The sequence below is a fragment of the Falco cherrug genome, chromosome 20 (genome assembly GCF_023634085.1).
Source record: "Falco cherrug isolate bFalChe1 chromosome 20, bFalChe1.pri, whole genome shotgun sequence".
Lineage (NCBI taxonomy): Eukaryota > Metazoa > Chordata > Aves > Falconiformes > Falconidae > Falco > Falco cherrug.
In genome coordinates, this window is record NC_073716.1 from 3266855 (window position 1) to 3293544 (window position 26690).

At 51.4% G+C, this 26690-nt stretch overlaps 2 protein-coding genes across 10 annotated transcripts in view; one reads left to right on the plus strand and one right to left on the minus strand.

The window, feature by feature from the left end:
• Positions 1–2328, minus strand: part of ATP6V0A1 (ATPase H+ transporting V0 subunit a1) — a 30470-nt gene extending 28142 nt beyond the window's left edge. For 3 of the 8 annotated variants that reach the window (XM_055697315.1, XM_055697314.1, XM_055697313.1), the window contains exons 1-5: positions 2190–2326; positions 1846–1987; positions 1602–1680; positions 1239–1336; positions 495–623 (exon numbers count right to left, since the gene is read on the minus strand). In XM_055697315.1, the coding sequence (XP_055553290.1) occupies positions 495–623; positions 1239–1336; positions 1602–1680; positions 1846–1962 (423 nt within the window). In that variant the 5' untranslated portion in view covers positions 1963–1987; positions 2190–2326. Of the gene's footprint in view, positions 1–494; positions 624–1238; positions 1337–1601; positions 1681–1845; positions 1988–2189 lie in introns of all 8 variants that reach the window. The other 5 variants (XR_008729968.1, XM_055697318.1, XR_008729969.1 and 2 more) reach the window with 3 other exon arrangements.
• A 52-nt stretch (positions 2329–2380) lies between these two features.
• CAVIN1 (caveolae associated protein 1) lies at positions 2381–25620 on the plus strand. Of its 2 annotated transcripts, XM_027805837.2 has the most exons (4): positions 2640–3719; positions 4985–5260; positions 7014–7477; positions 22984–25620. In XM_027805837.2, the coding sequence occupies exons 2-4, from the start codon at positions 5188–5190 to the stop codon at positions 23647–23649; spliced, it is 1203 nt and encodes a 400-aa protein (XP_027661638.1). In that variant the 5' UTR covers positions 2640–3719; positions 4985–5187; the 3' UTR covers positions 23650–25620. The 2 variants fall into 2 exon arrangements, with proteins under 2 accessions (XP_055553330.1, XP_027661638.1); XM_055697355.1 differs by lacking the exons at positions 2640–3719; positions 4985–5260 and adding an exon at positions 2381–2593.
• Positions 25621–26690: the final 1070 nt, after the last annotated feature.

Sequence of the window (26690 nt, forward strand, 5' to 3'; positions counted from 1 at the left end):
AATAAGTAAATAAATAAATAATCTATTAGCGCAGCGGACTTTGTATTATGACCCTAATGAGTAATCACCATATAACATTTCAAAGGCTGAAGAGAAATCAAGCTTGATTGTAATTCCTCTGTGTAAGCAAGGCATGACTGCTCATCTGTACCAAAGAAACTCTTACCCACTGAAGAAAGCGTTCACTGTGGCACCGGATTTTTGGTCTGTTAATGTGCTTTAAAAACTACTAGCACCTTAATTATTTTACACAATTTTCAGACCAACCATTGCTTAACTAAACCAAACCCAAAACAACATCATAAGAGATAAACCATGGGTAGCTATATGTACTGCATGAAAAATGGAAAATAATTTGAGAAGCTTCTTAAACAAAGCATAAAAATGACCCTGCTGTCCAAAACAGCAACTCAAAATATATTTAAGAATAAAAATGGTAATCTGTGGGAGAGGAGCCAGCTCCCCAAGTGTTAACCCGCTCCCGGTATTCTGACCTCATCAAAAAATTGTTGAGTTTTACGCAGTATGAATTTTAATTCTGTCAGCTCCAAGAAATTTCTCTTCAGAGCCTCCTGGTTTGTGTTGATTTCTTTAAGCTCATTTTCAATTTTCTCAAAGTTTGCCTGCAAGATGTAAAAAGGAGAAGGAAAAAGGACTTAAAGCAATTCCATTAATAAGTGCTGTTAAGTCTATCAAAACAAGAAAATGGGCAAGATGCTTTACATCCCCACATGATTTGCATGCAATTATGGATGCATCTCCAGTCTGCTCTGATACACAGAACCAGATCCGTGACATTCTCTTCAGGCAACTTGAAACTTTTCATCCTCAGCCAGTCTTTTACAGCCTGGATTTATATAGCTGTCCTCAAATCATTAAAAACCCTTATAAACTTTATGACAGATCCACCAGAAACTGTGCAGTGCCAACAATTTTTACTCATTTAAAGGGGTGAAATTCCTTTTAATTGCTTTTACTTCTAACTGTATTTGGGTAACTGCCCAAGAAAAACAATGTTTGTGAATCAAAACCAACCTGATGTGAGCTAGTAGAGCTAGCACTTCAGCTGACAGTGGGGGACTATGATTAATACACCTTTGCCCCTAAAGTCAACGGGCATCTACCAAAGAGATAATTTCCCCCGTTTTCATCTAGACTCAAATGACTACCTAAGTCAAATAATTATTTGACAAATTATAGGTGCAGATTATTATTTGAGTCTCAAAACACGTTATTACCTCCAAGTCAATCATGTCACGTGGAAATGGCACCTCCGGGTTTTCACCAGTGTCCATGATAGGAATATTTGCTTTTTTAATCTCCTTCTCAACAAACCCTGGAGAGACAGCATGGTTAACATTAACTAAAAAGATAAAACAGTATCATACTGTCACCGTAACCTCCACTGAGCCCTATTAGCAGCTGGGAACTCTTCCACCTCCTATTCCAAGATCATTTTATTTGGTTGAAGTTCTCTTTCAAGCAGGAGGTGGATCCCTGCAGGCAGCCTTCACCCCCCTGGCCAGCGCTGTGGTTTCTCACACTGCCTTGCAGGTTTAGCCCTTTTTTGTTGTTGTTTTAAAACCCAGAGAGACACGTACGCAGCTTTCGGTCCATTTCCTCGCACCTCCTGACTTCATTAACGAATTTACGCTGGAAGACGTTCACGTCCGGGTTCAGCTGCAGGGAGAGACACGGTTCCTCAGCGACACCCACCAGCCCCGCCACGGCCCGAGCACCGGGCCCCGCGCAGCCCTGGGAGCCAGGGGCGGCTGTCACCGCCCCCCCGGGCCCCCTCCCCGGCGGCAGCGGACACCGAGGGGCCCGTGCCCGGCGGGTACTCACGTCACGGAACTGGACCTTCCCCAGCTCGCCCAGCTCGCTGACACAGCAGTACGCGGCCTCGGACTGGAGGAAGAGCTGGGCCAGGGTCATCTCCTCGCTGCGGAACAGCTCCCCCATGGCGGCGCCGGCCCCGCCGCGGCCTCTGAGGAGAAGGGCCGTGAGAACCGAGCGCGGTCGGCCGCGGGGCCGGGCTGGAGCGGGGGCCGGCTGGGCCGCAGGGGCCTCGCCGCCGCCGAAGCCTCCCCGCCGCCGCCCCCCAGGGCCCCGGCTGCAGCCGGCAGCGAGGAAAGCGGACGGATCCGGATCCGGATCCAGCCCTCCGGCCCCCCGGCCCGCCGCGTTACCTGCCGCAGCCCCACGACGCCCAGACCCGCAGCGGCCGCCACCAGCTGATCCGCGGCGGCTCCCGGCCCTGACGTCACCGCGCACGCGAGGCGGGGTCACGCCAGCACGTCTCCTAGCGACGGCGCGTCGCGGCCGGGCCCGCAGCGGAAGTGACGGCATCGGGCAGGAGGGGGGCGGGGGGGGCCGGCCTCGCCGCCCCGCGCCGGGCCCGCTCCACCGGAGGGGCCGCTGACGTCACCTGCCCGCCCCTGACGCCATTGGCGACGCCGTGACGCAGGTAGTGACGTCACGGGCAGCGTGGGCGAGGTGCGAGGGTGCGGCCTGCCCTCCCTGGTGGGGCCCGCCCGGCCCGGCCCGGCCCTCGTCTGTGTGAGGCGGCTGTGGGGAGCAGCGGAGGCCAAAGGTACGGTCCTGGGAAGCCCCGGGCCGATGCCGCGGGTGGCTTCCCCCAGCTGCGGGGCTGGGGGGGTCGGCCCCGGGCTCTGCAGTGGGGAGCCCCCGAGCTGCCTGCCTGGGCCACGTCTGCAGCGGCGAGCCCCCCCTGAGCCGCCCGTAGGGCTGTGCCTGGCCGGGGCTGCAGCGGGGAGCCCCCCCTGAGCTGCCCGTAGGGCTGTGCCTGGCCGGGGCTGCAGCGGGGAGCCCCCCCTGAGCCGCCCGTAGGGCTGTGCCTGGCCGGGGCTGCAGCGGGGAGCCCCCCCTGAGCCGCCTGTCAGGCTGTGGGCTGTGCTTGGCCTGTGCCGGTCGGGGCTGTGGCAGGGAGCCCCCCACCAAACCGCCTGCCTGGGGTCTGGGCTGAGCTTGGCCAAGCCCTGAGCCCGGCACCTCGGCGTGGCTGGGGGCTGCAGCCTCCCATGCCCCAGCCTCGCTGCCTTCTCACTCCCACTGGCCAAAATAAGAGTTTCCTTGTTGAAGTCAGTAGAATTGTAGGAAATGAAAGAGCAAAAATTGGCAGTTCAGAGTTAACTCCAAGTGTTGTACAAGCATGCATCAATGGAACCAGTTGCCTCCAGCAGCCTGTGGGTATAGCACTTGATAATACAGAAAACCAGTTAAATACAAGCAACCTCCCTGCCCATCAGGAATTTTCTGCGCTAGACTGTTAATGGAAGCACAGTTCATTGGGAAGGAAGCAAAAACTGACAGTTAAATTTAAGTTAAAATACGCTAAACTTCCAAGTACTGCTTACTGACTCTTTGAGTAAACGGTTGGTCTTGATATGGTGAAAAGAGGAGCTTCTGCAATAGCGAAAATATGATTTAACCACAGATCCCTTTTCACATGGTTGTCTTTGTTTTGAAAGGCCCTAGTCATGTGCGGCAAAGCGGAGGTGTGATGCCTCATTGGGATTTGGGCAGGCGTTTGCCTCTGGAATGGAAGATCCTAGTTACTGCCATGCACTTATTCATAATGCTCTGACAGATGGGCACCGACAGGGTGTGGGTGCTGCTCAGGCTCAGCAGATCAGATCCCAAGTACTGCTCCTGAGAGCTCCTGGGGGATGGAAGACCACCTGCAGATGTGTGAGGAGGTAATGACATCGTGCGGGTCAGCGTGGTGGGCTGCAGCCACGGCAAATGACGCCCTGTGCCAGCAGGCTCAGGCTGTGTTCGTGAGGCTGGTGGTGCTGCGGAATGGAAATGGCAGTCGTAGGGCTGCTAACACTCAGTTTTTGCTTTTATGCTGATGTTTGGTGTGTCTCAATTATGAAAAAGTGAGCAAGTTAGAAGGTTAAATAACAAGTTAACTTAATTTGCCATGAGATGAGTTGGGTGCCTGCCAAAAGCATTACACTGGTAGTGGCCTGCAAAGCTGAATTCACCTTATCTGCGGGATGCATCTAACAGTAGAAAAAGTTGCACATATACTGCACCTTTCCTCCCCCTGTACTTATTCCCACGTCCTTGGAAAACAAGAGAGGATAGTTTTCTTTCTTTTTCTCTGTCCAGTCCATGTCCTCTGCACTTAAGCTAGAGGTGAAGGGACAAATTGTGTCAGCTGCACTTGGTGAAATTTAACAGAGTCTGTCCCCCGCAAGCCAAGACTATTCCTTATTTCTGACAGGCCCTAACCAGCTGTATCTTGCTATTTAAGAAGTTAGTTAGCTGAGCTGTTTCCTATGGTCACAGGAACTTCCACGGCTTGATGTGGAAGCAGCTGCTGGACTTTGTCGTCCTTTGTTGTCCTGCATATGTCTGACAGTTTTTTCTTTGAAGATGAAATATGCTAGTTTTCATTTGCGCTGTCTGTTCCATGTCCATATGACACATTTGGTAGTTGTATATATATATATATATATTTATATATATATATTTATGCAATTATATAGTATAGTGGTATAAAATCGCTGGGATATTGGAATGATCAGTGATATCTAAGGCATAGTGCAAGTGTGGAAGAGCCAGAGATCAAACTGTATCTGCTGTGCAACGAGAGGCAGCACGTTGTTCGCGCTAGAAGAGATTGAGTCAGACCTCACAGCCCTGTGTGCTCAGCTGGGTGGGAAGGCTCCCAGCGGGAGGCTGCTGTTTGCCACCTATTGGCTTTTCCTGGGACGTCCCCACGGCAGAAAATGGCTGAGATGAAGTTAGTCCTAACAGAGAAAATTACTCATCTCATTTTAGCTTGGGGTGTGATTGCTGCACGCGCAGCAAGCGCCGAGTGTGGCACTGCATCTCTTCTGCTGTCTATCAAGAGCAAATCCAAATTCCTGTTCTCTTGTTTTATCCGATTCTGTACAGATTGACCTACTCAGTCCGATTTTTTAATTATTTTTTTTTATTATTCCCAAATGAGGAAATGAAGGCACAGAGACTGCACTGAAATCACACATGGAATAGGTGGCAGACTTAGAAAGAGAGCACTGCTCTGCTTGCATCCTGTCCTGTACATGAAACTTCACAGCAAATATCTGTGGAAATCCACTCTGAAGCAGATATCCCCAGTGAGAAACAACTGCAGAGCCTCAACGTTATCTGCCTGGAGTAAGGATTTTTTTCATGGAACTGACTCATCAGCAGCAAACACTGGAAATAAATGCACCGGAAAAAGGTCCCTCCAGGAAAAAACAGGGTATAGAAAAGCAACCTATTTTTGAGACGTGACATAATACCTATTGTAGAAGCAACACAGCACAATTAACTGATGCACAGTGAAACCAGATCTAGATCAGTGGTGCAGTGTGGGTACAACAGCAGTAAAAAGTGAGCTGTCACATGGTGGAGAGCACAGGGGCATGGAAAGTGCTGACTGTCATGAGCATTCATCATTAAACAATGTTCCTGTACATCTGTTTGTGCGTCGTGGGTTTCCCAGTTTGTACGCTTGGAATTCAGCATTTCTTCCAGCCCTGTCTTGAGGTAGGCTGTGAGCCTGCAGAACCTGAGTGCTGGAGAGCAGTCATTTTATTTGCCCGCCTGTGGCAAATTGCAAGGGCAGGCTTGACCCCGGCGGGAGGCAGGATGTGCTGAGCATGAATTGCTTGTTGTCAAGGCTACAGGACAAGAGGGAGACTGCGGCCTTCCCAGTCTGCCCACAGCCCTTCAGCTGAGCCTGGAAGGGCTTTCTGCTGCCCAGGCCAGACGAGGCTTCACAGCGGTTCTGCCCGTGGGAGCTTGATTTCCTCTGGCTGAGCCAACGCCAGTGATGGTGTCACCTCTCAAGATCTGAATTTTCCTTCTTCACATTGCGGTGCTTGGTCCAGCCTTTGGTAGCACCTCCCAAGTGCCTTCCAACGTGATGATGCCTCCACAAGGCATAAACTTCTGCCAACACTATATGAATTGCTTTGTGTCTGTGCTGAGGTTAAAAGTTAGCAAAATAAGGATTATTACTTCCCCATGTTTTCCAAAGCAGTATGTACTCGATTAAGTTTTGAACCAATTAGTATCTTTTTTTCCAATAAAGCCTTATCTAACACACTGTGTTTGGGCATTGCTTACCACTACATTTTTGCATGGCATATGCTGAAGCATATCCTGCATTTAAAAGTCTAGTGACTGGATTTGTCGATGGATAGAGGATTGCAGAGCTGAGATAGCTGCTTTTAGGTGGGAGTGGCCAAGCTGCCTCACTTCAGGAGTGAATTGTACTTCTTTCTGTGTTAAATCTGCGTAGAGACTTGGTGCACACTGTCTATATCATGTGTACGGCTCTTGTGTGCATTCACACACATGGCAGCTTGCATTTTTATGACCTAGAAGTCATGTGCCATAACTACTGAATCCAAATTGTAGCATTTCTTTAAAGTATTGAAAATCAGGCTCCCATAGTCCTGGAAAAAAGACCTAAGTATTGGCAGGAGATCTGAATTTTCCAGCTGAACTTCAACGTGTGCAGTTGTTTAAACCAGCCTTCCTTTAATGTATACAGCTGCGCCCAGATGGGGTTGCTTTCTTTCCAGCAGCTTCCCAAGCCGTTTATTCAAGGTTTTTTATTTTTTTCCTCTCGTTCCTTATAGTGCCTTTAGACTTACGGTAAAGAAGAGGCGGTTGTAGTTTCAGAGGTTTGCATTCCTCGCTGAGCTGTGCCTGTGTTTGCATGCAAAGCCATCGCCTCCCCTCCAACTATTTTAATCATTTCAGAAAGGGTGGGTCATCAGGCATTTGGCAGCGGGCTCCTTTTATATAGCCGAGGTGGAGTCAGCCAATGACCTGCAAGCCTGGAAAATTTTGCAGGGCAGTTTCACTGGACGGCTTTGCAGAGCTGTGCCATTTGAATTTCAGCAGACATCCACACACTGTGCTCTCCATTTCTGGCGTTTCTCCCAGCGCAGAGTTTAGCTGAGGCTCGGGTTTAGTTTTCCCTCCTCTCTCTCTCCCTGCAGTGACAGCTTCTCCCGGCTCTGCTAGCCAGGACTCCCAAGCGATCATGGAGGATACTACTTTGCAAATTATCGAGCCACCAACTGCTTCCGAGGCCTCAGAGGAGCAAGTGCCTGAAGAACCCATCAAATCAGACCAGATCAATGGTGTGATGGTGCTGACCCTTCTGGACAAGATCATTGGAGCAGTGGATCAGATTCAGCTGACCCAAACACAGCTGGAGGAGAGACAGCAAGAGATGGATAGCGCAGTGACCAGCATCCAAGGAGAGCTAACCAAGCTGACAAAGGCACACACCACCACCAGCAACACCGTGAACAAGATGCTGGAAAAAGTGCGCAAGGTGAGCGTCAATGTGAAAACCGTTCGGCAGAACCTGGAAAAGCAAGCTGGGCAGATCAAGAAGCTTGAGGCCAATGAAGCGGAGCTCCTGAAACGCAGAAACTTCAAAGTCATGATCTACCAGGTAAGGAGATTTTTTACGCTGCTTTTTGTCCTGTTGGCGAGTGTTTTGTTTGCTGAGGGTTCTGTCATGCTGCACGGTCAGTCCGTGACACTCCCAAACTCCCCTGACTGGTGGTCCCAATTAAGGCGGGTCTGAAGCAGCTCTCTCATTCATGATTTAACATTGTCTATGTGTTCGAAGACAAGGTTTGATAAGAGTTTCTACATTTAACAGGAATTTTAATGAAGATAGTGAGAATGGCCCTAAGCAGTCATTGCAATGGGCCAGAAGTATCCAAATAACCTGATTTTACTGCTTAGCTAAAAAAAAAAGAGCAAGAATGCACTGTGTTCAGGAAGGGAATATTGTAAATCCGCCTGCCAATGTCTTTTCTACTGAGAGACATGTGTATCACTATGTGGAGAGCAGTAATATTTCAGATTTGTGACATGCATCTAATAATGGCAAGAGACAGTAACCCCAGCATTGGGGTTAATCTCACTGACTAGGGCAGATAGAGACATTAGAGAAAATTCCAAACAGCTCCTTGAGCTCATTAGTGCTTGGCTCTGCCCTTGCCGTTGTGCTCGTACAGACTTTCACGTTCTTTTTTCTGCAACCTGCAAGTCTTGAATCTTACAGTTGTCTGGTTTCAGTAACAGCTTTGATTTGCTTGATGTTCAACCCCTGCACTAAGCAGTGGATTTTTCCTTTAATATTAAAGAAGGAGAAAGAGAGGAATACGTTTCTGTCAGTTTTCCTGTTTGGAGTTAGTCTTCCTTACCAGAGCAAACTCTTACAGTGGTCCATGGAAGAAAAGTGAGTGAAATAGTTAATGATTCAGTTAGAAGCCTCTGGGTTAATAATAGACAGCGTAGGGACAAATCGAGAAATGTGTAGTGCTGATCACAGGAAGAGAGAGAAGCAGAAACAAAGGGAAAATGCTTCTTACTACAGGGCTTGAAGGGAGGGCTGATCATAATAGGCTCAGGAATCTAACAAGTACGGGGGCCTGTGTAACACTCTGATTCAGAGCTTAGCCTTTCAGGCATGATAAAACTACAAATGCTTAAAATATTCCAGCCTATTCAGATCATACGGGCAGCCTAACCGGTTATATATATATATACATATATATATATATGTATTTTTTTATTATAAGCTCTTTGTGTAAAGCTTTTGCAGGAGGATAGATCTCTTAATGGAAACATAAAGTGGAACTCTTCATGTACTGCAGAAGGAACAAACGTTGCAAAAGGAGAAGAGTGAAGGCAGTTGTTTAAACATAACATTCCTTGTGGGTTATAGAAATAGGTAGAAAGTTGGCAAGCTTCTAGGTCCTTTGGAAGCATCCTGAACATTGGCAGATCGTCATTTTGTGAGCGGTTCAGTTTGGTTTGCTGTTGCTTATGAATATTGAGGAGAGTTTCTTTTGGAATTTGAAAAGCGATCCTGCTTCTAAAGGAAATCAGGGGCAATGCTTTTGCTGATGTAATGAGGACAGGGCAGCCTCTGAGCAAATCAGCAGGCAAGAGACTACAGCAGGGATTTTGTGAATCATGAAGATACCAGCAAAAAAAGAATGAATTATTTGTAATTCGGAACAATTTCCCAGCATGGAACTTAGTGTGATTTGACTGTGAGGCTGCAGAGCACAAGTGAGAAGTTCTGCAGGTTTGCTTCACGTGAAACACAGCTTTTTGCACCCTCATGGAAATCCTCACACTTCTGCGGGAAGGCTGAGTAGACCTTGCCACAGCGAGTAAGGGCCAGTTCTGGGGAGACGGAAGGTGTGGCAGCGGGCGTCCAGGCTTGTGATGGACGCTGCTAAGGCAAATGAAGGTCTCTCTTGGAGGAGAAGCTCTTGATTATCTCTTAACTTGGTGCTTAAACTGAAAAACAAAATCCATGATGGGCTTTTGATGTTTGAATACTAGAGAGAAATAGGCAATAATAATATTAATGTGCCTGAGTAACAAATGAGTTTATTGATCGTAGGTTGTGCTATTGTGGCAAAGACAGACCCATACAATGAGAATTCGGTGGCCAGGTGTGGACCACAGGGAATCCCTGGGAAGAATGGGGGATATTTTTGCAGTCCTGTGCAATACTGCTCTTTCCTGGATACAATGGAAACACAGAATTTCGGTCAACAGAGAAAGTTTCCAAATTCTATCAACCTACAGTCTTATCTCAGAGCTACATTAATTATTATTTCTCAAATAGAAAATAGAGTTGCTTAATAGTTGTATTATTCTGTAGATTGTCCTCCATAAAAATGTCATCATGTAATTTTCAGTGTACAGCAACCTGAATCATATGGCTTGGGGTAAGGAAAAATAACCTGTTGGGTATAGGAGTCTCTCTTATTTGTGGAGACCTTTTATTCTGAAGAAGTTAAACATTTTGGGTGATCTTGGAAGTTTTGCTTTTGGCTTTGCGGTTTTTTATTCTGCTTTGTTTTTTCCTGGGAGAGGCAGGACTTTTAGAGCTTGTCTCTTACTGTAATTATGGAGATATCATTCTTCAGAAATTCCTAACACAGGCTGACTGTGGGAATTGCACAGCAGAGCTGCCAAAACATCACGATACAATTTTGTGTCCCAATGTGTTCATATGAATATTTTATCACAGTCAGTAATTCTAGGCACATCAATGACAAGAGCGGTGCTTTGTCTGGGATTATGCAAAACAGATAATGATAACATGTTTAAATAATAAAACTCTGCAGAAAGAAGTGATATTTTTGTGTGTACATTGTAAAGGTGCTTATCAAATTGAGGATGATGTTCAGCTGCTTTACTGATATTGAACAGTGCTGTTTGTTGCAAGAAGCCTTGTTGATTCCCACTGGATTAACCTGTTTACTAATATCCTTCTGTGTTTCAGTACTAATAATCATGACATTTTTAAAAAATGTATCAAAAGTCTATAAAACCAAAACTTTATGGTGGACTCCACCTCGGGAGTATAAATGAGAAAAATGCACTGTGGTTTCCTAACTGTGTCTATCATTAAAAAAAAATAATTGCAAGATAACTCTTCTAATTCAGTGTTTCACTTCTCAAGACCCACCACCTAGCAAAGTTTATGTTAGGTACTTTCTTGGTAATGTAATTAATTCTCTGATGGCGAGCAACATTAATTACTGCTTTTTAACTCAGAAAAAACTGCCTTTGGAAAGCTGAGATTAACTTTCCTGGGCAATTGCAATTTCAGTTGCTATGGCTAAAAATGCAAAGATTTATTAGTCTTTTGGAGAACAAGAGATAAACTCATCTTAAGAGACATAAAATATTACATAAAACCAGCGGTGGCTATTTTCAAGCAAGGTAGCTGAGCAAAACAGTAGTTATGCTCTATAGGGATTTAATATTGTGTGATTCTGCAGTATGAAGAAATAAAAGGAGGTAAAGATAAATTGGCTCTTTACTGTTAGAGATGTTTGATTATCCTCCCAGTGCTGAATGCTGAGTCTCCCGCAGTTATGGACTATTTCAGGAGTGCAAATAAGACCTTTTGGCACCTTGGGAGAAGAGGTCAAACTACGTGTGAGAGTTGTATTTTGCTAGCTGTTAGATTAGGAGGAAATGAAAATCAAATTTTATTCAAGGAAAGCTTGACCTGTCAAAGATGAGCCCAGAGCACATCTGCCTGCGTAGTTTCAGACTTTGGGGGAGAAAGTGCAGAACTGAAAATCTCTTCCACTGAGGCTGGCTGAGGGTGAGGCATTAAGCAGAATGTTTATGGGCTGGGCTGTCACATATGTAAACGTGCTTTCTCACAGGCTCACTCTCTCAAATATGCTTTTACCTGATTTTGCCAGGAGCTGGTCTGGTTTCTACCGAGGTAAGAGTTTTTATTTCCACTTACCAAAGGCAATTAGATTGATTCTTGAGAATAAAATCTGAAAAAAACAACCCCCCTCCACATTACCTCATCCGTCTTTTTGTTTTGAAAATCTGCCTACCAAAAGCAAAGGCGACAGACTTTTGTCAAGCTGCTGTGTAAACAGAAGTTCACGTACTCTTACCGTAAACAGCACTTGCCTTCCTAAAAAGTCTGATGTCAAATGACTGCGTGCACTTGCTAGCAGCCCATGCAAACAGAGCTCCTCAGTGCTTCCTTTGTGCTGGACTCCTGCCTTTCAGAGAAATTAGGACACCAACAAATTTGGTTAGAGTGGTTGCTAGTAAAAACAAACTGAAGTGACTTCATCCCACATCTCCTGGTTTTAGGATACAAGAAGCTGGGGCTGGTTACTATAGTTCATGATTGAAGAATGGATGTCCTATGCAAAAAGCTACTACGCTGAAACCAGGCAGCGTGCTGCATTCATCTGAAGAACGGCATGGGTCAGCACTTAACAGAAGCACGGCATTTTTCCTCTAAACATCTTTTGACAATTAAACTTATTCCTGCAAATGACAAAGGCTTGATTTTTCTTACAGCCGGACAAAATGCTTGCAGCACTCGGCATACGTATTGAGTATTGAATTTCTAAAGTGTGCTGGTCCTTTATTTTGAGGCTCATGTGGGCGCTGAGCTGGAGGGAGGTATGGCTCGTGATGCTCGGCATTGTTTGTTGGAAAGAGAGCAGCCTTTGTCGGAGGTGTATGGACATGCTGCTCCCCACGCTGCCCCACAGGTCTGGGGGCTCCTCTGGGGCTCCTCTGCTCTTCGGGTGACTCCAGAGCCTTGTGAGATGTAGAGTTTCTCTGGGAAGGGCTGGGCAGTTAAGGAGAGGCGAGGAAGAACGTGAATCTCGGCCGTACAATGTGTGGAGTAGGTAGGGCTGGCCGAGGAAATATAAATAGCGCAGCTTGGCTTTTGTGCCTTGAGTGGGCCTTATACGGATGGAAGCAACAAGATTGTTGATCGTGGGGAGGAGGGATGAATTTCAAACCCGCACATTAACGTGACAGATTTGGAGGCCAGACCTGAACTGCCTTATTTTTAGGTCTGGGTGCCCCAGAAGAGAGCGTGGAAAAGAACATGAGCTCAGGGGTCTGATGAGAAGCACAGGGCAGGCAGCACAGGGCGTACGAACCCATGTACCGCAGCCGCCGCACCCACTGCCCCTGGGCTGCAGCCTTTCTCCACCTCCTAAACAGTATGTCAGCTGCCCCGAGCTATGGTTTTGTTTCAAATTAATCATTCTGAAACAAAAAACCTTATGAGCCTAATGACGGCAAAGGGTTCATGAGAGCCCGTGGGATCTGCAAGCCCAAAGAACAGCCTGTGTGGTTACATGCCTTGGGTTCAGTGGAACTTGCCCAACTACAAGTGCTAAAGAATAAATAGAAATTCCAAATACAGTTTAAATTACAGTACTGAGGGCAGGCAGGGGCTCCGGGCACCCCCGTTACGCTTTTCCTGCAAGAGCAATTGCTCCGTGCATATAGGAGCGCTCTGTGCTTGCACTTGACTCCTCTTCCTGATCCGGAGCAGCGCCGCAGGTAGCATCTGCTTTTCCCAGTAGTTCACTGCAGAGATTGCCATTGTAGCAGCCAGTGTGTATTTTATTTCTTTTCCGATAATACTTTAAAATAAAAGGCCTGTTTTATTTTGCTGTGAATCCACTAAGCAGCTCCCTTCGTAGCCACAATGGTTCTTATCCCAGGTTCAGCAGAGAACTGGAGCAGAGAATGGGAACGGGATATTCCTTTGGTGCCGGATTGGCTTTTGCTTTATTTTATTCTGTTCTTAACTGAAATATGAAAGAGACTTAATCATGAAGCCTTTGTTAAAAACCACAAAAAATCTGAATCATACAAATTGATACTCATTAATTAAGAGTTAATATTGTTTGTCTCTGATCCTTTGTCTCTGTTGCCGGAACACATGGGTCTTAACCCAGAAGGCTGTTGTATCTTCCCTTCTGTTATCCTGCTTTTGGTCACAGAAGCAGCAAAATTAGAGGTGAAAAAATGCCATCCCAGGGGAAGGAGAGAAATATCATTCAGCTGGGTTCGTTTGGGCTGGATTCAGCTGCATGTTTTCCCTCCACTGTAAGGGGCACCACGTTCACATCTTGGTGTGCAAAGAATCCTTCATGTTCTCTGCACATGACTGAATTATAAGAGTCTCAAGAGAATAATACGCAGGAGAGTGAACCTTAAAAAAATTTCAGGATTTTAATAGCTCTCACTTTCAAGATTTTTCTTAGTGCAGATTATTAGTCTTTCTGCCAAAAGGCAGCTCAACAGCATGGATTTTTCTGTTGCAGCCTGGAATCAACTGCATTAATATTTCATTGCTCAGGTATTATTTATAAGCAGTTAGAGCCAGGACAGTTTGCTTTGCTGCAATCCTTTCAGCGTTATAGTTACACGCCGAGCTGTGCAGCAGTAAATTGTCTCAAAGCAAAGGGCCAGAGGCTACTCAGCCAGTTGGGATAGGGTTAGATCAGACAATTAATGGCTCATGAAACTAAAACCAACGGGGATATTCCTTCTGATCACATATTCCTCTCTCAGGCCTCTCTTGTGCCTGTCAGCAGTGGATCTAAGCATCCGTCACGTCTGTGTGATGCCAGTGGGGCACTGCACACAGGGATATAATGAGGTGCAGAATCTGCCGGCCGTGCTCACTGGGCTACATGGCTGGGGTGCTCTAGTTTTCGGTAAGATTGTGGCTCCTTTTCCCATTCTTAAACTAGATGCAAGCCCTCGGCAAAACACATCGCTAACAGACAGCAGGAAAAACTCTCCAAGGCTGCACATAACCCAAGAATTCAAGAAGCCAGCCAGTGCTCAGACGATGCCTCTCAAAGACACAGTCCCATTACTCTCCAGTGTACCCTGTGTGGGAATTTGACCAGTAGATGGTAAAAGCTGCTTCGTGTTGTAGGCGCTGCAGAACACTGGAGGGGTGTGAGCATCGCGGGAGAAGCGGGTACTGCCGTGTTTTGTCTCCATTTCCCCCATTTTCTGTCAATGCGAACGCTCTGTAGTTGGCTTGTGTCCCTCTGTGTCCTTCAGCATTGCTCACCAGGCAGGCGCTGAGCGAGCTGCGTGGTGGGTGACTCACTGCACGCTGTCACCCCGGCCCAGCTCCAGACAAGGCACGCAGCTTCTGCCAGGCAGGAGGAGTTAGCAACCGCGCTCGGTCTAACACAGCCGTTTTCCAGAGAATGTACTGCCTGCCCTAGGCACAAGACAGGGGGAAACTGAGGGCTGTTCCTGCATCTTCCCTGAAGATGCTTCTTGCTACGCTACCCAGAAGTGGGATGTGCTGTCTCTGTAGAGAGCTATGCAGTCTCCACTCTCTGATGTAGCAATGTGTCTGTGACCCACATAAAGCGTGGCAATAGCTCATAAGCTTTTTGCCAACGTGCTTAGCCCTCTTTTGTCCTGTTTGGGATAACGTTACGCTCTTGATTCTGCAACATCTTCTACAACTTAAAAGTACCTGAAGAACTGTGGGTCCACTGGCCATCTGCAAGAAAAAAACAAAGACGAGAAACAAAGATGCTCAATGTCAGTGAGGGAAAATCAGATATTTAGAATAAAAAGTCTCGGGACGTTCAGTCTATAGCTTTATGTGAGGATGCAAATGTCAGTGTCAGCACAGATCTATCTGCAAATCATCTGTAACGCAAACTCCATCTTTACTTTTTTGCTGTTCAGAAATGGCCCCGGAGTTATTAATCAGTCGAGACAGGTTTATCTGGGAGGAGCAGCTCTGAGAGTAAAGCCAGTTGTACAAACAGACTGATAATAAGATCAGAACTTTTTTCTGCTGTCAGAGGGGAAAAAAGAAAACAAAAAACAAAAAACCTTTTCACTCCACAATCTATTTACTTCTCTGTTTCCTACAGCCCTGCCTTTCTTCTGACTCACTGCTAGGCAAAAGCGTTTTCCCAAACACAGCCTCCTCCTCTCCCTGCACCCGTTCCTCCCTTGCTTTTCACCATCGAGTCTGAACCAGCTCCAGTGCCTGTACCATGCTGCTCTTTCTCACCAGCTAATGAAGGAGATACAGCCTTTTAGGACATAGCTTCCAGGACATAGAGTAACTAGACGCGCCTGATAGAAAAAAGTGCCAAGAAGATTGCACAATACACAAAATTGCAGAGAGTAGAAGGACTTCTGCTAATCAGGGAGATACTACTTGAGAACGAGCTAGCTTATCCCGTTAACATTTACCTAATGCCAAACCTACGTTGCTTTTCCCCTCATATTTTAGATCTTTTCCTTTTTCTCAGCAGTATTCTTTGGTGACTTCTTACTGCAGGGTTCAGTAGTCTTCTCTCCAAGGACTCAAGGCTTCTCTTTTTACAGACCTTTGGAACATAAAAGTCGAGGCCAAGCCTGATTTTGCAGAGAGCACGCTGGCTGTGCCACTGAGTATATACATCTGTAAGCTGCTGGGTATTCTCCAGCCTTGGTTTAGGGTATGGTCAATATGCTGACAAAACCAGTGGATGGAGTTCTGGAATCACACCCAGCTGTTTCGATCTCTCCAGCTTATGTGTTTGAATTAATAAACGTAGGGTTTTAAAATCGCTATCTTTGCATAATCTTATACATACAAGCAAACTCTGCTTTCAGCTACACCATAGAAATCAGAGGTGTCTCCAGAACTGCTGATCAAATCGCTCTGTGAAGAGGAGTGTGAAAAGAGAGCAGAATCTGGCCCTATGGCAGTGTTCAGTGTAAACATGCCTGAAACCATAGAAGCGATTCTGCATCTCCTAGAACCTGCTGTAAATTAGAGAAGGACGCTCTTCCTTCTAATAAATCTTTGCTGACTGTCATTTCTGTCCCATTTTGCTACCTAGCTTCTCCCTTTACTAAAACATACCCCTGTGCCTTTTCTCTCTGCCTGTTCTCACGCTAATCTGGATTACTTTGCTGGCAATGGTCCCGATCAGATTCCCAGTGGGGACAGGTAAGTGTTTCCATTGTGCTTCCTTTCCGCTGGCTATTGAAACGTAGTTTTCCTCGTCTTAGCCAAAGAAGATCCAGAGTGTGCGCTTTGAGTCTTCGCCAGGGACTACCCTCTGAGCTGTCTCCAGGATCGGTTTCCCTCTGCCCATGCTGCGGAAAGTGCCATGGCCCAAATCAGCAGAAGACATGCAAGGAGGCAGCAGTTTAGGGCCTCAGAAGGAGTACCCCCCGAAGATTGCTTTGAACCTCTTCTTGAAACTCTGAAAGCTGCTGATTCCAGAGCCTTTGCCTCTCTGCCTGCTTGTGGCTGCTGCAAGTTGGCAGAAATGCCTCCACTTGTTGATTAACGTGCTTGCTGCTTGCTGCCCTAGTTATAACGGGTGGTGAGGAGCTGTGATTTTCTCCCAGGCGTTACAGGACTTGTTGTGCTACTACCTCTGCGATCTGGGAGGGAGGAATTGCTGTGTGGCTTGCATGAAGGGCTAGTAGCCAGGAGCAGTTGGCTCCGCTGGTGTCTGCTGTGACTGGGCAAATCCCACCTGTTTTCTGAGTTTCTCCCTCTGAAATACAGACCTGGTAATACCTACCTCCTCAGGCTTCTTGTAAGGTTTGGTTTGGTTTGGAAGTGTTTGTGGAATGGTTTGAAGTTGTTTTAAATAGATAAAAGACAGGCAGAGAGCACAAACTGTGTGACTTAAAACTACGGTTGTCCGAGATAGGCACTGCAGCATCCATTTCTTCTCCGTGGCAGCCCCCCCGGCGCTGTTACACACGCTGGAGCTGGTGATGACTTTAGCTGCTGTTTATCTAACGCTTATCTCATACCGAAAGGGCAGCTGGTAACAGCACAGTGCCCTGTTAGCCTTCCTCTTATTGTGTGGCTGCTGGAGACAATACCCCAAGCTGCAGTTGCCTGCCCTTTGGGTGGTCACCCGGTGGGGTGAGGAGCACGGTCTGGAGGGAACGGCCACGTTGGTCGGTGGACAGGACAGACCCGGGAGCCAGGCGAAGGTGACCTCAGCCCAGGAATCAGGGTCTCTGGGGGAAGCTGCCAGGGAAAACTTCTCTTCAGGGAGAGTGACCAGATTTTTTAAAAAGGCAGGTTTTTGCAGGATAGCAAGAGAGTCTGACAACAATTACCATCTCCACAGGGAAAGTCTGTTCCAACAAGAACACCGGAGAAGAAAGCACAGCCCTCCTCTTTTCTGCACAGGGCATCTTTACATCCCTGAGCTTTGCTAGGCTGCGGGTGCTTACCAGGTGTGTTGCTCTTACTCAGGAATAACTGAATCCTCCTTCCCGTGATGGAAGGCCAGCACAGAAAAGCACCCTCTAAAGACTGGCAGAGCCAAACAGTTAGCATGGCAACGGGAGAGCAGAACGTTTTCTTCTCTGGCAGGGCTCGACCTGACCTGCAAGGCTGATTTCTGTCCAGAAGCTTTTAATCCTCCCTCAGGGCTGGTGTGGCACAGGGGGTGCAGCAGGCGCTGGTTCACCCAGCAGCAGCAGGGCTCAGCCTTTTGTGGTTCTAGCAGAGCCGGGGGATGTGAGCTGGTCATGTTCTGCATGTTACGGCTGCATGTCAACCCAACTCAACTGTTTGTGCTCTTGCAATTTTGTCAAAATAACGGAACAAAATTAATTGCAGATGTGATTAGCATGCCGCATGTGAAAAATCTTCCATTAAATCTTCAAACTGGAGATCGGAGTGGCTGGGAGTTCTGGGACTCTTTTATTTTTTACACGCTGACAATAAGAGCCCCTTCAAGAGCAATCCTGGTGCCCTTCTCGCGTTTTGAGAATGCTCACCAGATTTGCTGGGGCTTCTGCAGTGCTTGAAGAGCTCTGCTGGGCTGGGAATGCAGCTCAGCTTTGTGTCTCATTGGCCTTTTATATGACGGGGGAAGTGTTTACATGTGTTGTAGCAACCAGGCGCTGTGTACATGGCCGTATGGGGCTGCCTGGGTGACTCACTGCAAGGGAACTCGGGCTTGAAAACAATGTCAGATAAAAAGCCCACTTGGTGGAGGAGGGCAGAGGCTGGGCCGCCCTGTAGATCTCGAAGCCCTGAATTGTTTGGGGCAGGAGGAATAAAGAGCAGCCCAGCACCCTGTCAGCAGGCAGCCAGCTGCCTTCGACGCTGGGTACGGGCACCGGGGACGCTCCGGGTGCCCGCAGAGTCAGCAGACGGACGTGCTGCCAGTCCCGTCGGCTCTGCCAGCGGGAGGGAGCTTCCCAAAGTGAACCGCTTCTCTGCGCCGAAGGGACATGTCGGATTGTGAAATGGACTGGGGGGTGGCACTCTGTGAATGGGCAAAAGAAAGGTAGAACTTGAATCAGAGCTGAACCTTTATGTGAAGCGCATCGGATGGCAGCGAGCTCGGTCCCAGCACACGTACAAGCACGCTGCCTGTCCTGCCGGGCATAGCTCTGCTCTGTGCGCAGAGCAGGGCAAGATTTTTCTTCCGCTGGTATAAAAATCTTCTGAGAGGTCTTGTTTACCCACTGTCTTTGTGCCAGCTGGATTCAGGCTGTCTTAGAGAACAGAACTGGTTTACATCTGCTGACTGGGAGCCAGGTTTGAACACCCCAACAGGCAGGGATGCCAAGACCCAGGATTTTGGACTCACCCACTTCAAGGGTCAGTGTTTTCTCAGTAAAAATAGAGTAGATGGAATGCCTGGTGATAAAAATGTGGCTCATCTGGATGAGTCATGAGTGAAATAAAGTGCACAGACCATAGGGCCTTGCCCGGAGTGGGGATTTGTGTGGCAGCCACCCATAGACCCAGGACAGTTCTTGATTGTTCCAGCGAGGTCCCATTGTCCTCCACCACGGGCAGACGCGGCTGTGTCTGCAGGCACGTTCTGCCCACGCCGGGCAGCTGCCCTCCCCCCCAGGGGAAACACCTCCCAAGCAGGGAGGAGGAGACCCTTGGTGGCATTTGGGCAGTGCCTGGGTGCAGGTGGGGAGCGACACACGAAGGATGCTCAGCAGCAACATATTCAGCCTCGTTAAGACACGCCAGAGCTGTCGGTTCTTCTTGCACCAGCTGTACTGTGCACAAGCCAGAGCCTGCTAAACCAGCAGGAATGCTCCTTGGATGCAGGTGGGCTTGGAGGCAGGAAAGTAACCCACGGCAAGCAGTGCTGAAAATCCACCAGCTGTCCTCCAGCTGGTGATCTACTGCTCAGATAAGCAATCAGCTTGAAGAAGAGTCAGGGGGAAAAAATGCAGGAATTATCCCAGGAATAGGAAAGAGAGACGCACTCTCCGGCGGCCCTCAGCCAGCCCTAGGGTGGCATGCCACCCTGTCACCCTGGCCCGGTGGGAAAGGGGCCGGGTGAAGGCTGCAGAGTGTTTCCTGAGCACAGCTGGAAAAAAGCTGTTGGAAACCGTCTTGGGGGGGTGGTGGTGGGGAGGTTGGGACTGGAGGCGTCCTTACTTATGGGAATAGCTGTGCTCCCTCTTTGCCTGTGTGCCTGAGCAGTGAAGGTGCCTCCTGAAAGAGGCATCAGCAGGGTCTCAAGCCCAGGAGCACTTGGTGTGGGCGGTGTGTGGGACAGCAGAGGTGTGGGTCCGCACGTGAGTGCAGTCTATGGGAGCTGGGATCAAACAGGGGGGCAGCTGCCCTTCCCGGGGGTGCAGTGACAGGGATTAGAGAGAGCCACGCTGTCACCCTAACAGGGGTTGCTCCAGCTGTCCCGTGGTACCGGGAGCTGCTGCTGGCCACGTCTTCAAGGTTGTGAGGAAACCGTTGCAGGATGCTGCCAAGGTTGGATGGGTGTGCTGCTGGTGCAGCCCGCTTAGCCGCATCAAAAAATTCAGTCAGAAGGTGGATTTGCTGGTGTAACATGAGGAAAGGCAATTATTTATGTGGCAGACGTGGAGTTTTTGAGGTGGTGTTTCTTTCGGCAGACACATGTTCTGGAGCTAACAAGGGACTGATAAGTATCTGAGTTTGCAGGATATGGCCTGTTTCCAGTGACAGTCGTGCCAGGCGAGAGGGGGATGCCTTTGTTCTGGCTCATTGTGTTGACTCAGAGGGAAGGAAGTGGCCGGAGTTCCTGATGTTCTCGGCTGGTGGGGCAGGGTCCCCGGGAGTCCCTGGGATTGCTCCAGCAGGTGTTGTTGTGCAGAACAGGATAACAGGATCCTCGCCTTCCCAGTGACGTGGATTTGTTTTGGACTGACCTGACCCTCTGGAGAGCATGTGTATTGTTTTCTCCTGAAGTGGCTAATCAAATGAAGAAAACATGTTGGCCGCTTCGCCTTAATCTCCAGAAGGTATCTGGGACCTAGGCTGCGATGTGGAGGGTTTGCCCAGCGCAGCTCTCTGAATAAAACCCAGAACGAGCCCCCTGCTCTGGCAGACTCTGTGTTTTGACCATGGACACTGCAGCCCACATCACCCTCACTGAGCCCAGTGCTCCACAGAGCTGCTTTTTCACTGTTCACAAAGTTTTCCGCAGAACCCCTCATGTCTCCAGAAGTTCCGCTTGCCCAAGGATCAGCCCTGCCCTGTGCTTGGCGAAGAATGAGAATGCAGCTAAAAGCATCTGAATTTCACCCAAGCGAGGCCGTACTGGTGTCATGTGTTGAATAAGGTTATGTCAGATCTCAGGTGGTGTTGAGGGAAGGAAGAGCTGGGGATGGCGCAGCTGGCCGAGCTGAGCACCCCATGTTTGCAGAGGGGGTGTCCTGTCCTGCCTCCGTCCGGGCACTGAGGCCGGACCAGCAGCGTGGCAGGGACCTCGGTCAGCCGGAGCAGCAGTGCATGGGTGCGGTGGTGGGAGAGCGCTCAGGACGTGGGCATGCAAACACACCGTCCCTTCCAGCACCGTGCAGAGAAACCTGTGCAGAAGTGTGCCTGGAGTCACCGTGGCTCTTCGGGGCTGGGCCTCAGCGGCTGTTTTGGTGGTGTGACCATCATGAATGTCCTGGCTCTTGACACCTGTGTAGCTTGTTAGCTCGTGGCTACGTTGGTGCAGTGGCTAGTGCTGTGCAAATGTGGCATGCAGAGCGTGCAGCCTTGCACAGGGGACACCATGGCAAATTCACCTTCCTGGGACACAGGGCAGTTCCGCTCCTGGCATCCCCAAGCCGGGGGACGGCGTGTCGCTGCCGATGTTTGCCACGCACTTCAAGCCTTTTGGGTACCCCGGGGTCTGTCCCTTGATTTCACTGGGCCCTGCTGCTGCCTGTGTTGGACTGGGATCCCCCAGCCTTGCTCTGTTCAGCTCCTGTCTGCCCTGGGGCTGGGAATGGTGCCCAGCTGTCCTGCTGCCCCGACTTTTCTCCAAACCTCAGCCCAGCAGCTCTGCTCTCTGCGTGCCTGTTCCACACGCTGCCTTGTGGCTGCTGCTGGCTTGCTGACAGCGCTTGTGTCGGCAGCTCCGTGCCTCTCCCGCCCAGCTCCATAGATTAAAACCACGCGGGCAATAAATTTCTGAGCCGTGGGCTGCAGCCCCGCAGCTGTGATGCTTTGCACATTGACGGGCTATTTCCAGCCTGTCCTCGGAACAGAGAGGTGATTCATTGCAGCAGGGACGCATGCTATGTGCTGCTCAGATGAAAACCAATCCCACTCCAGACCTGTGCCCCTCTCCTGGGTGCATGCTTGTCCTCTGCCACTGGGATCAGAAACTTGGCTGACCCGGGAGACTGGAGAAGCTGAATGAATTCGCCCCCAGTCCCGAGCAGATACAGTGGAACCTTGCAGACCTGGCTGTGTGAGTCGGGGCTGCCGGCTCCACCGGCTCCAGATACCAGCTCAGACAAATTGCCTAACTTATTCCCCAGTGGAGAAATGGGAAAAAAAGGGCAGCCTGCTGCATCCCAAGGGATGTTTCAGCTGCACATCTGGATCCTGCAGGCCTTGGGAAAGTCTGAGTGCAGGCCAGGGCTGGCCAGTGCACACCAGGCAGCGTGGCCGGACTCCCAGTTCCAGACTGTGCTGCCATCTGCAGCCCAGCACCACGCCGTGCCCGGGGCTGCTGCTGGCCGGACCCTGGCCAGGCCACTGACCAGGGAGCGGCCAGCGGTCTTACCAAGAGAAGACCACGCACGGGAAGGAAGCTGAAGCATCGTGGGCTTGGGGGGGGGGGGGGGGGGCGGCACCCTGGACAGATGCTGGGGAGCAAAGGGGCACCACATCGCTCCAGGGGGTCCCCTGCACCCCTCCACTGCAGGATGCGGGTGGGGGCTTTCCTGGGGCCAGGAGCGGGGAGCGTGTGATGGCCAAGTCCTGGCATGAAGATGAAACTGGAGGGGATGGAACTGTGACAGAGGCACAGGAGGAAGGGGAAAGTCTCCGGTTTGAGTGCTGGCCTGCCTCTTCCTGCACTGCTGGAGTCATGGGTGGGTTTGGAACCAGCCCCGGGGCCAGCAGAACTGGTATACCTGAGGTTAAATACAGCAGAGCCCTAAGCGGCTGTAAGTAGAGCAGATCCTCGTGACAGTAATTTATCAAGTGCATTAAGGGAGGCTGAACCCAGGCCTGACTTCGCCTGGGTCTGTGTTGCTCTGAATTGTGGCTGTGCTTCTGCCTTGTGCGCTGCTCTCCAGCTGGCTCCCGAGGCTGGAGAGGCTGGGGAGGTGTGTGTCTCACTGGCTCCGCTCTGTGTCTTGCAGGATGAAGTGAAGCTCCCATCTAAACTGAGCATCAGCAAGTCTCTAAAGGAGGGTGAAAAGCTGGAGAAGGAAGGCGAGGGTGAGGAGGTGCCCGTGGGTGAGGACCATGCAGAGGAGGACCATGTGCAACTTTCCTCAGATGAAGAGGTGGAGATTGAAGAGATTATTGAAGAGTCACGGGCAGAGCGTATCAAAAGGAGCGGCATGAAAAGAGTGGATGACTTTAAGAAGGCATTCTCAAAGGAGAAGATGGAGAAGACTAAGCTAAAGACCAAGGAAAACCTGGAGAAGACCCGCCACAACTTGGAGAAGACCCGCCACAACCTGGAGAAGCGGATGAACAAACTAGGCACCAAGATTGTGACTAACGAAAGGAGAGAGAAGATGAAGACCTCTCGGGACAAGCTGAGGAAGTCTTTCACCCCTGACCACACCATCTATGCCAGGTCCAAGACAGCCGTCTACAAAGTGCCACCCTTCACTTTCCATGTCAAGAAAATAAGAGAGGGTGAGGTGGAAGTGAAAGCCACGGAGCTGGTGGAGGTTGGTGGAGAGGAGGGAGAAAACTCGGATCTGATGCGTGGGGAGAGCCCCGAGATGCACACACTGCTGGAGATAACGGAGGAGTCCGACGCGGTACTGGTGGACAAGAGTGACAGCGAGTAGGACAGGCTGCAGCGCGGAAGGGTTGTGGACGACGGCTGAACACGTTATCATTCACATTTCGAGATCTCTCTCTGCCCTGGTGCCCCAGGGAAAGTGTACACGATGCATCTTTACTACCCTGCAGAGCCGACGCCAATCCCCTGCCTGCTTGGACAAGGTGTATTTTATATTTTAGTTTTAGCACACAGAAACATTAGGAACACGGGATTGTTTTTCTTACACTGTTAAATCACCCTTGGAGACCATTCCTGCCGCAGGCTGCGTGAGAGCCTTCTAGCACGATGGGCTTTGAGTGACGGGGACCCAGCCCAGCTGGAGAGTGCTAAAACCAAGATAACGGCTGTACACCTGGAAAGCTCAAGTGTCCTCCATAAGCAAAGACCTGGTGTCAAGAAAGCCTCCTGCCAAGCAGCCCACCGGCCCCCGCCACCCCGGCTCCCTGTGCCAGGCTGCGCGGCTGTCCCCGCAGGCAGGAAGACCCCCAGACCCCAAGCTGGCCACCCCGTTCGGGGGAGCAGAGGAACTGTGATGCACCCAGCGTGCGGAAGAGCTGAGCAAGTCCCGTTGATGGACAGAGTAGAGGTGAAGTGGAGCCAGCTGCATGGCAGGCAGGCAGCTCTGCTCCTCTCTGCCCTTCTGAGGACCGGGTTATGTGGCGGTGCCTAGGACGGCTTCACCACAAAGCCACCCTGCAGCTGGGACTGCCGTGGGTGCCCGCATGGCATCACCCAGCCGGGGCCCGCTGCTGCTCCCGGCCACGGTAGGAGCAGAGTGAGCTGTGCGCTCCCCTGCCCGCGTTACAGATCTGGCTGACAGTGGCCCAGTGGCCACGGGCAAGTCCTCGCTGGGGCAGGGAGCACCGCAGTGGTGGGGTGCTGGGTCTGGTCCCTTCACACCCGCAGGGATGGCGGCAGCTGGCGGCAAGGCGCATGCTCCTGCCTGGAGAGAGGGGACACACAGGCAGCGGTGCCGGAGCAACCACCACCGGCTGCAACTTGTTTCCAGAGGGATATGGGATGCACTGATGCCATGTGAGGCTCTTGACTGTCAGAGAAGCGACCTTGACACTGGTCTAGCAGCAGACCTTGAGTATTTCTGAGCATCTGCTTCCTCCAGGGGCCCTGGCATGGCTCAGGCTCGTGCCCACACCCTGTGCTTTCCTCCCCGTTTCCCACTTACTTCCTGCAGCTTCACCGTCCCCTGCAGCAAGGCAGCGTAGGGCAGCGCCCCCCAGACCCCCCAGCTTGAGGGCACTGCCCCGGCTCAGCCCGGAGCTGCCACGCTCCAGCTCTCATGTAGGCAGGCTCACAGCAGCAGGACCCGGCCCTGCAGGAGCAGGCAGCGCGGCAGGAGGCTGCGGTGCCTGGCACCTTCACCTGGGGAGCTGTGGGTGCTCCTGGGGAGGCTGATCCCAGCAGGCAGCCGAGACAGGGACCTGGTCCTGCTCATCCCCGGCTGCTTGCTGGGCTCAGCCCTTGCCCACGAGCGCAGTTGCTTTCCTCCCCAGCCTGCTCCCCCAGCCAGCAGGGAGGGCTGCTGCTGCTGACATAACCAAATATATAAACTTGCTTTTCCTCTAAGAATTATTTTCCTTCTTATTGTCTAGTGCCTCCAGCCTGCCCCCGGCCCCAGGGTCCCGTCTCAGGGCCTGGGAGATGCAGCCGCCATCCCTGGAGAAGCTGCCTCCCTGCTCGGGGACACCGGGTGCTGGCCCTGGGCTGCCCACGGGCGCTGCCAGGCCTCCTGCCCATGGGGCAGGCGGGGCGGTGGCTCCCAGCCCGGCCTGGGCCCCCAGCCCATGGGTCGCGTCCCCCCGCAGAGCCTCTGGTGGGCCCACAGGCGGTTTGCACGGAGGTGTATCATCCCACAGTGCTGGGGGCCGGGGCAGTGGGAGCCTGGACGAGCCCCCGGCCGTTCCCGCGGCTGCATCCCGGCGAGCAGCGCAACTAATAAAGTCTCTTTTCTAAACCACCGGCGTGAGCCTGTTCATGGCACCGGCTGGGCCGTGGGGCGCCCAGGGTGCAGGGAGACGCCCCACACGGGGCCGTGCCCCGCTGCCCCGCGTGGGGCCCATGTCCCTTGCCCCATGTAGGTTGGCTGCTGGCCCTACTGCTCCATGTGGGGCCAGTGCCTGCTGCCCCACACCGGACCAGGGCCCAGTGCCCAGTGCCCCACATGGGGCTACTACTGGCCGCAGTGCCCCGCGTGGACCAATGTCCCCTGTCACATGCATGGCTGATGCCTGTTGCCCCATGCAGGGCTGGGCCCCACTGCCCCACATGAGGCCACTACCAGCCCCACTGCCCCACACAGGACCGGTGTCTCATGCCCCATGCAGGGTGGCTGCTGGCCCCAGTGCCCCACGCGTGGCTGATGCTCATCACCCCACGTAGAACTGGGGCCCACTGCCCACATGTGGCTGATGCCCATCGCCCCACACGGACCGAGGCCCGCTGCCCCATACGTGGCTGACCCGTCGCCCTACATGGGGACCAGGTCCCAGTGGCCCACGTGTGGCTGATGCCCATTGCCCCACGCAGGGACCCGGGCCCATTGCCCCACGTGTGGCTGATGCCCATTGCCCCATGTGGGGACTGGGGCCCATTCCCGCACGCGTGGCTGATGCCCATCACCCCACACAGGGACCGGGCCCCACTGCCCCACGCGTGGCTGATGCCCGTTGCCCCACGCGAAGCCGCTGCCCGTTGCCCCACGCGAGGTCGCTGCCGGGCCCCCGGCGCGGGTGGCGCTGCCCCTTTAAGAGGCGGTGGCGGCGGCCGCGGCCCGCGCTGACGTCACGGCGCTGCCCGGAACCCAGCTGAGTTTCCCGCACGGCCGTTCCCGGCAGCTGCCGCCCCCCCCGCCGCGCCCCCCCCTCAGCACCGCCCCGCGGCGGGAGGCGGCGCCATCCGGGAACAGCCGGCAGGGGGCAGCCCCCCCGCGCCGCCGCGAGCCGTGACGTATGGCGGGGAGGCCGCGCTGATTGGCCATCAGGGCCCGTCCCTCGCGGGGCTGCAGGAGCGTCGCGCCGCTATTGGTCG